This window comes from Mauremys mutica, chromosome 1 (assembly GCF_020497125.1).
Source record: "Mauremys mutica isolate MM-2020 ecotype Southern chromosome 1, ASM2049712v1, whole genome shotgun sequence".
Taxonomy (NCBI): Eukaryota; Metazoa; Chordata; order Testudines; family Geoemydidae; genus Mauremys; species Mauremys mutica.
Genome location: NC_059072.1, coordinates 67068152 through 67080588, shown reverse-complemented (window position 1 = coordinate 67080588; position 12437 = coordinate 67068152). Strand labels below are relative to the sequence as shown.

Sequence of the window (12437 nt, the reverse complement as noted above, 5' to 3'; positions counted from 1 at the left end):
TGCAGGACAGTTGCCTGAGTGGTAGCACTATTAATCTTTTCCAATTGGTCCAAATCAAATCAGTGTTGAAGGTTAACATTTATACAGCACTTTGAAAATAGATGGGTAAGTATTAATAAAGTTCCACTAGTCATAAGTAGATTAAAATGTTCAACAAAGAAAGGTAAACATTAACTATGAAATCTATATCTAATTTGCGCAGGTTTTTAATCCTTTCAGATGTCTAACTATATTATATTTTTTTACTTTTGGTACTGGAGAGCTGGAAATGCCCAGGAAATGTGTTAATTCAAATATGCTTCAAGCTGTTTGCATTTATTAAGAGTGTTAAGGAGAGGCCCATAGACATGTTTTCAAAAATTGGAGGAACTGAATATTTCCAATTGATAATCTACCAATATGGCCACGTATGTTGACAACTGGAAAATCTCACATAGCATTAACTACTCACCAGTTTCAGATACATTTTGTCTTGTTAATTTGTGGACAGACTGCATTCTACAGACAAATCTTCCTATGAAAAGCAGAGTGCACTTTTCTGGCATCTGAAGGCTGTTTGACACAATCTACAACTATGGGCAACTGGGTAAAATGAGCTCTGTTAAGCAACCTGTATTTCTTTGTGTGATTTCCTGTAATTCTCTGTAGTAGCAGCGGCGACGGTTCCTGTAATATTTGTCAAAGTGTATGTGTTTAGTGTAGCCCTCTGACTTCAGTTGTATTTCTATACAAACGGCCAGTACAATCTTTTGTATAAGCCAAACTGAAATGGGCATCTTGCTTACGTAGACAGTTATTGATTGGTTCAAAGAAACTGAACTTTGGCTACAGGGGAGGCAAATCACAGATAGATGGGTATGAAGGTAAATGGCAAAGAAAAGGTCTTGCTCTTCATCCAAAGCAGTGCTACAGAAAAAACTGGTCCTCTATGTATACTCTTTTTTACCATATATCCTAAAGCATGAGAGGGGACAATTTCATTAACAAGTGTCTTGGTGTTTAAGTCAAAGCTTGAATATGAAAATAGTAAATATTGTTTAATCTTTTATATAGGCTTTTATAGACAGTGCCTGGACTAGTAATGTATAAAAGTATTTCTGCAATACTAGATTGACTGAACTCTTGTCATATTTCTTGAAATCTTTAAATACAATTTTTAGGAGCATGTAGATAAGCTTAGTGAAGCAAGGCTATTGAGAATGCAATGCTTATGATACCATAAGCAGTTCATTTATTTGTAAACATGAGATGTATAGATTTCATCCCATACTTTCAAATTAAAAAGTGACCATCAGGGCTCAGGAACAAAAGGAGGCATCACTTTTCCCTTCTTCTCGCAAACATGTCAACACAAGTGCCAAGTGCCCAACTTTTCATTAGCTATTGATCAGCAACAATGCACAGGCATATGAAAGAAGCAGCGTATAATATGACAGTTGCTAGTTTGCTTGTACAGTGGACAGTGCAGACTTTTTAACAGCTGCATACAATAAAAATTGTTAAAATGCTCTGACATCTTCACAGTTAAAACATTGTATGTTTATGTAAAATAAAATAGGAAACTTGGGCATATAAAAATCTAACAAGTTCAAGTGGAAATGTTTTATTTATCCAACTCGTAGTACTATATTTCCAAGTCAGTTTACTTCATAACATTCAAGAAAAATGTGTCAGCTAAATCTAACTTTACTTTTAAAAGCTGAAAAGTAACTCCAATTGTAGACTGTTTTTAAAGGGCAAATTAAATCTACTGAGGTTATTCAAACCACAATTTAAAAATTAATCTGTAAAATGTAACTTCATTATTATTCAAATGCCTAGATGTAAACTCTTTTGATGCCCCCAAAATGCTGAAGGAGGGAAACAAATAGGGTGAGAATTTTGGGGATTGGCTATGTGAAGAGTCTCAAGTGAGAATCCAGGAGAAAAAAGTTACAGTACAGTAGCCTGTACCCAACCCAAACTCCTATTACCATAATTCTGAGTATCCTCTTTAAGAAAAATGTGTGGGGGAAGCATGGTATCCAAAGAATAAGCTTATTCTGAAATGTTTAACTATTTTAACCTATGCAACCTATATTTAGTTATTTAGAATACAAAACTATGCAGCTCATTCATTAATTAGCATCACAATTCCCCTTCTTGAATAAGGTAGACTGCCAATGAAGTTTGCATTCAATTTCAGTCAGTGTAAATACACATTCCTGTGGAAGCAGTTTTAATTAAAGTTACTGGGAGATTACTAAAAAGTAAATTTTAAATGTGTCCAGTATAGTTTAATATATTTATAACAATTTTATTTAGAAACTGACTAACCTGTTTGAATCATTGAGTCATTACCAACTAGATATCAATGCCAGGATCTAGTTGTCTACTAAACAGACTTAGAGACAAAAGTATTGAAGATTTCCAGTTACTTTCAGCATTGCCTCTGGGTCATTACAAAAAAAATATATAATTCAAAGTTAGTGTCTCTTGTTACTGAAATGCAGCACATTTTAGAACTTCAGTTAAATACTAACTACAGTATAGGACTCTTAGCTTATTTTAAGCAAAATCTTCTGAAAATTGAGAGTCTATACTTTCTTTGAAATATTATCTACTGTAATAAAGTATAAAATTCAAATCAATTGCACTGATCTAAAGATACAACATTGCACATAATGTATGGCAAAATAGCAGCAGGACTATAAGTTCCTGTGCTGGATAACACTTACTGTGTCAATCAGCAATCTGTCAGTCACTAATACTAAAATACATAGCGCAGACAGCTTTGGTATCTAAGCCAAAATATTGTACACGAATAACCATACACGTGAGTAGCCTCACATGTTCAGTGGGATTATATGTGTGTTCAGTAAGACTCAAGTGCATGAAGTTACTCACATGTGTAAATATTTGCAGCATCAGGACCCATGCTAAGATTGCTTGTTTTTAATTCAGTTTTGGAAAAGGCCCAGTGGTTTGAGATAAGGCAGGAATAGTTGTCTAACTGAATAGTCTCTTCAATACTATTTCTAGACAAGTGTGTAATATCCATTTAATTTTTTCCAACAGACAAGCGATTATCCAAATAAACTGGAATAATTCTGCATCTGTTTCAATGTGTCAATGAAGAGGGCTTTATAACAAGCATTAACAAAACCACAACTCTAGAAATGACAGAACAAGGAGTAATGGTCTCAAGTTGCAACGGGGGAGGTTTAGGTTGGATATTAGGAAAAACTTTTTCACTAGGAGGGTTGTGAAGCACTGGAATCGGTGACCTAGGGAGGTGGTGGAATCTCCTTCCTTAGAGGTTTTTAAGGTCAGGCTTGACAAAGCCCTGGCTGGGATGATTTAGTTGGGGATTGGTCCTGCTTTGAGCAGGGGGTTGGACTAGATGACTTCCTAAGGTCCCTTCCAACCCTGATATTCTATAATTCTATTAAATGTCTTTGAAACACTTCAAAGATCTAAATATTTCCAACTGTTTTGAGAAAACCAGTCTTATATTGCTACTCAAAACTTATTTTGTGTACGGTCCACAGAGGACTACATGTAATTACAGAAAAAAGACAAATGAAAGTAGTTGAATAGTAATCTTTTTACTCCAAGAATAATGTTACAGTGAATATAAAATCCCCTCCAAAGTACATTAGCTGCCACTGGATATACAACAAACCAGAGTGTTGTAGCATAGGGTATGCCTATCCTGCAACCTAAGGCCCGGGTTAGAACTCAAGTTAGCAGACCCTGGGTTTGAGCATCTACACTCATTTGTAACCTCAGGTTAGGAATTCATAAACCATCAGTCCCAACCTGGGGCTTCAGCATCTACACCACACTATGCTGGGCCCTCCCAAAATGTGGCTGCTCTAGCCTTTGTTCACAGTGCAGTGTGGGAAAACTTGACTGCCAGAGAACAAAGAAAATTGGCCAGTGGGATACTTTTGGCGGACTCCCAGAGCATGAGTCCAGTTGGGCTGCATCTATACTGCAAAGCAGTTGGGGCTTGAATCCTGGGACCCGGCTTGACTTGGGCTTGGATCCTCCACCCACCCTGGGAGCCTGGGTTAGTTTGATGTGTGTGTTGACAGAAGAGGGGTTAGGTTGAGCCTGAGTTCAAACCCTGGGCTTACACTGGAGTGTAGACATACCCACAGGATAGGTCTACAGCGTTGTTAAAAAAATCCTCAGTACCAAGTCTCAGAGCCTGGGTCAGCTGACTCAGGCTGTGTGGCTAAAAATAGTAGGATAGATGTTCAGGCTCAGGCTGGAGCCTGGGCTTTGGGAACCACCCCTCTCGTGGGGTCTCAGAGCGTGGGCACCAGCCCAGGCACAAATGGCTACACTGCAATTTTATAGCCCCGTAGCCTGAACCCCGTGTCAGCTGACCCAGGCCAGCCCTGGCTGTGTCACAGGTCTTTTATTGAAATATAGATATAACCATCGTATCCTAAGTTAATTCAGGTCACCAAAATATGGTGATTTAAAATGTTTTCAGGAAGTTTTTTTTGGAAGTGTTCTGCTTTTTATTAAGGAGACCTGTAATTGTTCCTGGAGTACTTCAAATATCAGGGAGGGAGAGGAATTATTTAAGCTTAGTACCAATGTGGACACAAGAACAAATGGATATAAACTGGCTATCAAGAAGTTTAGACTTGAAATTAGACTAAGGTTTCTAACCATCAGAGGAGTGACGTTCTGGAGCAGCCTTCCAAGGGGAGTAGTGGGGGCAAAAGACATATCTGGCATCAAGACTAAGCTTGATAAGTTTATGGAGTGGATGGTATGATGGGATAGCCTAATTTTGGCAATTAATTGATCTTTGATTATTAGCAGGTAAATATGCCCAGTGGTCTGTGATGGGATGTTAGATGGGTTGGGATCTGAGTTACTACAGAGAATTCTTTCCTGGGTACTGGCTGGTGAGTCTTGCCCACATGCTCAGAGTTTAACTGATCGCCATATTTGGGGTCGGGAAGGAATTTTCCTCCAGGGCAGATTGACAGAGGCCCTGGAGATTTTTCGCCTTCCTCTGCAGCGTGGGGCACGGGTCACTTGCTGGAGGATTCCCTGCACCCTGAAGTCTTTAAACCACGATTTGAGGACTTCAATAACTCAGACACAGGTTAGGGGTTTGTTACAGGAGAGGGTGGGTGAGATTCTGTGGCCTGCGTTGTGCAGGAGGTCAGACTAGATGATCATAATGGTCCCTTCTGACCTTAAAGTCTATGAGTCTATAAGTTTTATATCTTTTGTTTTGTATTCAAAGCTCCTTCTCGTACTTTGGCACAACCTGATACAAAACTAAAATAACCAAGGAGTTACAAATCTCTGTCTCTCTTCTTTAATCACCCAGAAGCAGGATAAATGAGCCAAATCATTTATTCCCTTGGAAAGGATAAGTCATCAGCTCCTGCACTGGTATTTGTGCATTGTATTTGATATTAATTTTAAGTACATCAAGCTTCTGAATTAGTGTAACGGAATGCAAAGTCTTTACAAAAGTCACCGTTTGGAAGATGCGGTTACATTCCCAATTCCAGATTAATGATTGATTTTAAAATGTCATCACATACTTTGCAGCATGTAAGATTTTGTTTTGTCTTGTTAATTTCACTAACTGTCTTGCTCCTTACTCTACCTCATTTCACCAAGACTGATATTGTGCAGGAAAAAATATATTCGACCACAAATAATCACATCTAAATTAAAGTTATATGTATTCTTAAGATACTTTTAAAAACCTAAATCTTGCAGTCCAAGCAGGCCTTTTAAAATTAGAAATATTTACCATGAGTGAGCATTAACCTTTGTGATTTTTTTCAATACATCATTCCTCCGTTTATAGTTTTTGTTTCTTAATAGTTAAATGTTTGATTCTTTTCTGAGCTAGGGAAAAATCATAGGCAACTTTAATCATCAGTGTTTATAACCATTTAAATATGACCATCACTTTCCATTTTTTCAGATTGAGAAAGTTGTTTGCTTTAAATAATAAAAAGATGATATATAAGTAGTTTTATATTTTTATGTCTCTCTTATCCCAAAATACATATAAAAATGTAGAATTTAAAGTTGCTATACACCTGATACAGAAACACAGCAAATGTCATTATTGGTCAATTTCCAAACATTATATGATAAATGCCAACAAACTGTTTTGTACTACATAGAAAAATAGGTTAAAAACTAAAATTAAAAAAAAAATCAAGATTCACTGACATTGTTTTGCTGTCTTTTCTTGCTTTGGTAACCGCAGGTTTTTTTTAAAACATAGTTTGCATCATCAGATGTAATATAGTTCACAAGTTGTTGAATGTAAAATAGCTGTCACATTAAAATAAGGGACACACACTACCCAGGTTGTTTTTTTTTTTTCCTTTAGTTTAGAGAACAGTTACAGTACTTTCCAGAAATGGTGTATTCAGGTTTTGTTTATTGAGGTCTGAGCCTCAGGAAGTCATATGCATAAAATGAAACATACTTCTCTGTTTGAAGTGGTAAAATATCAGCTTGGAAGTAAAGCTGTGACGAGTTAGGATATTTTAATTCTAAACCAACAAACCCATCACAAAAAGAAAAGTATTTTAATACAAGCTTTTCTATCATTTCAAATGTTACCCAACCCCATTTGTAAAAAATAATTTTCTATTTTGTATTAGTTTGTTTAATGTGAAAACAAGATTGACCATAATTTTTGGCCTACTGAGGGAAGGTATATAATCTCTTAAATTATTTATCAGCAGCTAAAAGACTCTTCAATGTAAGTGTCTTAACCACTGTACAGCTTGATATTTTTAATACTTCAACAGTTATTTTCATTTTTCATTGTTGAAGAAATGATTTCACAATCTCAAATCAAAGTCAACACTGCAGTGAGGAGAGCTTTTCTACTTTATTACAAAGAGAAGAAGCCTTTATGTGGTCAGAAAATACAAGATTGATTTTTTTTTTCTCTTCCTATGAAACGCTGCTGTTCAAACAGCCAGAGTGAATTGTCTCAGTTCACTTCTTTAAGTCCCATCACATTCACTTGGGTATGGATGTCCTTGGCTGCTGAAAATCTGGCCCTTTAGTGCACAGGGCGACAAAGCAGTCCCCTGACCAGCAGTTCCAGAATGTCCCGTTTTCATATATTGCATCCATGCACACCTCCTAAAAATGAGGTACAGCAGGGCAAACATTTTCCAAAATAGATGTCATATATATAATATATACACATTCGTACATACATACCTTTATTCATGTGATGTCCAAAAATTTAAAAAAAATGTACACATTTATTACAAAATTGTAACAAAGACTGGACAGTGTTTTGCTCATTCTGGAAAGATGAAGCTCAGTAATACACAACCCTGGAAACTAACCAGAGGTTGTGGCAATATCTTTCTTCTAAACAGTCAGATATTCTTGCATTAAGCTTGGCGAAAACTGCCTTTCAAAAACATAAGGGGAAGTAAAATGAAGGAAGCAGACCTTGCTCATCTTTCCAAATGAAATACGAGAAGGATCTTCACATAAAAATGCACAAACATTTTTTATTACCAATAGTGCTACAATGAACAATGCAAATTGTCTAATTTTGTCTTTTTGCCTTTTTTTTTTTTACATTTTGGAAACTAAGTGGTAAACTTTTGACAGTGTATTCGCTTGTCTTTAGACCCAAGCTTGTCTGCTGGCAAAAAATAAAATAAAATAAACAAAAACAAATTCAGACCCTGCTCAAACTAAAGAAAAACAAATTACAAATTTAGTTGTTGGGCAGCACATAATTAGTAAGGCAGGACCTCAAATGGTGACCCTTTGCATGAGCCAATTGCCAGATCCTCAAGGAATTAAAACCAGGATGCCTGAGCCACATCAGTTCTGCAGTTATGTTGAGTATTGTGCTGAGACAGCCATACCCCAAGAAAAGGGAAGTCTTTAGAAGGCTTGCTGAGCAGGGTTGTAGTTGAAGGTTGATGGCAGATGAGGCCTTTCTTCTAATTTGTCATATTCCAGATGGAACTCCTACAATTAAACAAAAAGGATTATTTAATTGTTGATATTTCCCTTGCATATGCAAATGTCTGTATCCATGACGAGCAACTTCTTCTCTTTAAATAAAATGATGCTTTTAGAAATAGTTTGATTTAACTCCTATTATATAAATGAGGCAAAAATCAATATAATATAGTGCAATAGCACTGTTTTACCCATTTTTTAAATGGTAAGTTAGCTTCAGAAACCTAGTTGTGAGCACTTAAACTATTAAACATACAGACAAGACACAAATGTGCAGGTAAGTCAACTAAACTTTTAGTAACGCTATTTTTCAGCAGTTCAAAAGATCTTTCCTAAGATTTACTTTAGATGCCACAACACTGAGGTATTTTGTGGCATATAACCATGCCAACTGTTGGTGGAAGGCAAATTAGTCAGAAATACCATTAAGCCAGGTTTCTTCATGATATGAAATATAAGAAGAATAAACAACCATGTAAAGAGATTTAAATCGACTTAAGAATCACAGCTGTAACAAAGCATTCCACTACCGTTTATACCTGGGTGAAGTGTTAAACTTCAGGTGTATCCATATTTCCTTTAGGTTTGCTGAGGCATAGATAGAAGCCCTTTACTACCACTCTACACTTCAGTAGTGGCTTTCTTCTAAAGACCTCAAAGCACTTTATAAACCATTATACTGAATATGCGCAGCCAGTGTATGAGGCTCTTACAGCTACTAGTTCATAAATGCAGAGTTTCTCTCTCATTTATTACAATTCCTTGCATTATGTGTGGGCATTTGATTTGCTTAGTAATTATACAAATATTCCAGCCATTCAAGTACACCTCTACCCCGATATAACGTGACCTGATATAACATGAATTAGGATATAACGCGGTAAAGCAGCGCTCTGGGGTGGGGGAAGGGGCTGAGCACTCCGGCGGATCAAAGCAAGTTTGATATAACGTGGTTAGATTTTTTGGCTCCCAAGGACAGCGTTATATCGGGGTAGAGGTTATGTAAATACATTCTAAATGGCTAGCAACCATTATAAATCAGATTGCTGGGATACCTACCATTTAAATACCTCTTGACAACTCGGCTATGAATATGCAGTGCTCTGCTTTTATTACAATTCCACTGCATGATCTTGAATTGTGATCACCAATTTGTGTACTCACATTGGCATCTTCAGCATAAAACTTGGGTATACACAAAAATATATATAAAACTGGGCCTCAAAAAAAAATCATTTTTTAACCTTTTAGTAGTTTGACAGCTCCCCAAGCCCCTTTCATTGCATTTGCATTCAAAAAGTGAATGTTTAATTGAAAATTTAGTACAGTACTTTAAGGATACTTTCTGTTAACTCAGTAATAATCATCCCGGGCTAAATAAACACTTCTGCCTTCAGCTTTGTAATTTATTGAACTTTATTATCTCAAACAACAAACCTCCTACAGATTCTAAACTTATCTGGGTAGGTATTATGTCAACTCTTACTGAGGAACACACTCAAAGCATTGAAAAAATTAATAATAAAGCCTCAACACCTTTGGGAGGTAGTTAAATACAGTATATTTCTATTACAGATGGGTAAAATGAATTAGAATACAAATCAATGCAAGAGTTGGGACTAGAGTTCAGGAGTTCTGAGTCCCAGGCCTCCGATCTTTAAGGGGAAACAAAGTTATCTGGCATAGAGAAAAAATTCACCATGGTAATGAGGGAATTTAGGGAATCATGCTGAGAATTAATTGAATCTATATCCCCCAAATAAAGCTCTCCACAAACCTCGAGAATCCCAGCAGCATCTACAAGGCCATGGCCATGTGCATGAAAGCCTTTTCTCCCTACTGTGGCTCTGGCCTGCACATTCATCCCATCTTCCACCCCAGTTTCCTGGCTGTGTCCGCTCCTGGGGACCTGAGGTGGAAAATAGTTAATATAGCGTGCCACTGTATTAGTGTTGCACATCCATGGATAGGGTGGGGTAATGCACAGGCACATGAGTTTTGTTTTTTTTTTGAGGGGGGGGGAAGGGGAGGAGACAAGGGATACCAGTGTGGGGAAAACGCTTCCACACATGGTTCTTGGGGGTATAATTTAAGATAGAGTCTTTAACTCTAATTCTCCTGTCTTTCACTTTGAAATAAGAAAAATGCTCCTCAAATTACCTTCTCTCCAACCTTCCAGTTCATGATTCTCAGTGTTATGTTCTGCAGATGACCAGAAAAGGCTCTGCAGATCATTACCAGTCTATGGACTACAACTGGGTAATCGCTATTTTAACAAAACTTATTAAGCAAGGAAACAGGTGAATGCTAAACCCTCACATATTCTGGAGTGCATTCAAGACTACATGTAGAGAGCGGCCACTTGAATTAATGAGTGGAGTCTAAAGGAAGGAATCTTACTGGCTCATGAGGGTTCCTTTAGAACCATATGGATTGAGATTTGTTACTGATGGATTTTTTTAGTAAATATTAACACCTATAGGATGCAAGTTTTGTAAGCATTAAAAAACAAACAGTGTTTGTCAGTCATTTTATTGCTGCTTCAGGTATGCTGAAGTATTAAAAGATCCCACATTCAGAGTGTGTAATTACACTTAACAGTTATTATATTTAACAATATAGGGGAAAATAATTCACTGACCAAATATTTTTGAAAACCAAAAAGTAGTGTATTTATTGCACATAGAAAAATACTTTCATACATGTTATTTTACGTTTCACTTTAGTTAGTAGTGGCCGTCATAGATTTGGATATGAACAATTGCATTGATCATTTTTGTATTTATTAGATACAAAGAAATGGAAAACTCCAGCTTGTCTATTAAGCAAACATTGGTTAAAATTAATTGCTTTTATTTTTCATTTGGAAACAATGATTTTTTAAAATACCTTGAATTAACCAAGAATAGGGATTCCATACTTTGGGGGGGGAAATCCCACAAAGCATATCCAACGCTAAAGAAATTTTCTGTGAAGTGAATCTTATTTTTCATGTGTCATTCTGATTACAGTCACAGAGTGAGTTATGTCACAGCAATCAATGTATTTATACAAAATATTTAGTAGGTGTGAACACCAAATATGGAAGAGAATTGTTTAAAGAGGATTAATGGAATAAAAGAGAGCAATGGCAAATGTAGGCTAAACCGGCTAAATGTAGGAAAAATGATGAAGTCTATTGGACTGTGAATCAGTCTACCAAGGGAAACGCTGGAAGCCCCATTACTAAACATAGTTTTCAATTAGCCTAGAAACAATACTTGCATTAGCTACAAAATGGACACAAAAGACCCAAACAGAAATTAGGAACTAGAACCTACTACTCTATAACATGTCTGTCATTAAGTTAAATGTTGTTCTATTAATAATTTAAAAAATATTTAAATATTGACCGTAAATATTTGAACGGATATTTAGTATAGGCAGCATCCCTTGCTAAGAAACGAATATGTTTTCTGAAGTCTACATTTCGCTACCATAAAGAATTCAAGCTTCTAGGAAGGAAAAATAAAACAAGGGTTTTAATTGTTTTTTTTTAACGGGGATCACCTTTCCTCATTTTTGAGCAGAGAAATTATAAAATTTTAGTTAACAGAATTTTCTTTTAGTAATGTGTAATCATTGGCGGCATTGCTTGGTCTCATTGTCTCCACTTTCCTTTCTCCTGTTGCTGAGCCTTTCAGCATCGCCTCAGCAGCTTCAGCAGAAGAAGCTATACAGTGAGTATTCTCTTGCTTTACCTGCTCAGTATAAACTCAACATTTCTCTAACCATATTGTACTTTCTACATGGAATAGGATGAAAAGCCATAAAAGCAGATCATAGTTGTGATCAACATGTCCTTAATACTTCTGTTCACATTGAATATGATGTAAACTTCTTCATTATTCAAGTTCTTGGACTATTTAACTAAATGTCTATGGAGAAATCATTTAATTTGAATTTCAAAACAATCTAGGAAGCTGTCTCAATGCTTATTCAATTTTCACTCATTTCCTTTTTCAGTCTGTTACCGAAGGTGAATGTACAGTAAAACTCATTCTTTATTAAATTAATGTTATTTGCTATTTTACTGAGTAGGATTATGTATAATTTATTTTATTAGATTGTTAAAACCAGTCTAGGATGTTGTCACAGAGTTTTATTAAATTGCAAGTATAGTCTATATTTAAAAAATAAACAAACAAAAAAACCCAGTCTGGCGCTTTTAGTAATATTATCCAAAGAATGCACATATACATTAAAACAAGAGGAAAGTTTATAAAGCACCTAGAAAAATAATTTATTTAAGTACAGATGTAAACGATGGTAATTTATTGCAGATAATTCTAACCTGACTGCAGTAAAGCAACATCCATGGATCAATTAATTATCAGTTATTAATATGCTCTTCTGGCAAACTGATATTCTCAATATTAGGTAATAATGTATCTGTTACAGTAAAA

General features: G+C 36.0%; 1 protein-coding gene across 10 annotated transcripts in view; it reads right to left on the bottom strand.

Moving 5' to 3' along the window:
• Window positions 1-7611: 7611 nt before the first annotated feature.
• The window catches only part of CNOT2 (CCR4-NOT transcription complex subunit 2), a 151530-nt gene continuing 146704 nt past the window's right edge, over window positions 7612-12437 (bottom strand). For 6 of the 10 annotated variants that reach the window (XM_044980723.1, XM_044980732.1, XM_044980664.1 and 3 more), the window contains 2 exons: window positions 9770-9901; window positions 7612-7998 (listed from right to left, as the gene is read on the bottom strand). In XM_044980723.1, the coding sequence (XP_044836658.1) occupies window positions 7912-7998; window positions 9770-9901 (219 nt within the window). In that variant the 3' untranslated portion in view covers window positions 7612-7911. The remainder of the gene's footprint in view (window positions 7999-9769; window positions 9902-12437) is intronic. The other 4 variants (XM_044980741.1, XM_044980748.1, XM_044980707.1 and 1 more) reach the window with 1 other exon arrangement.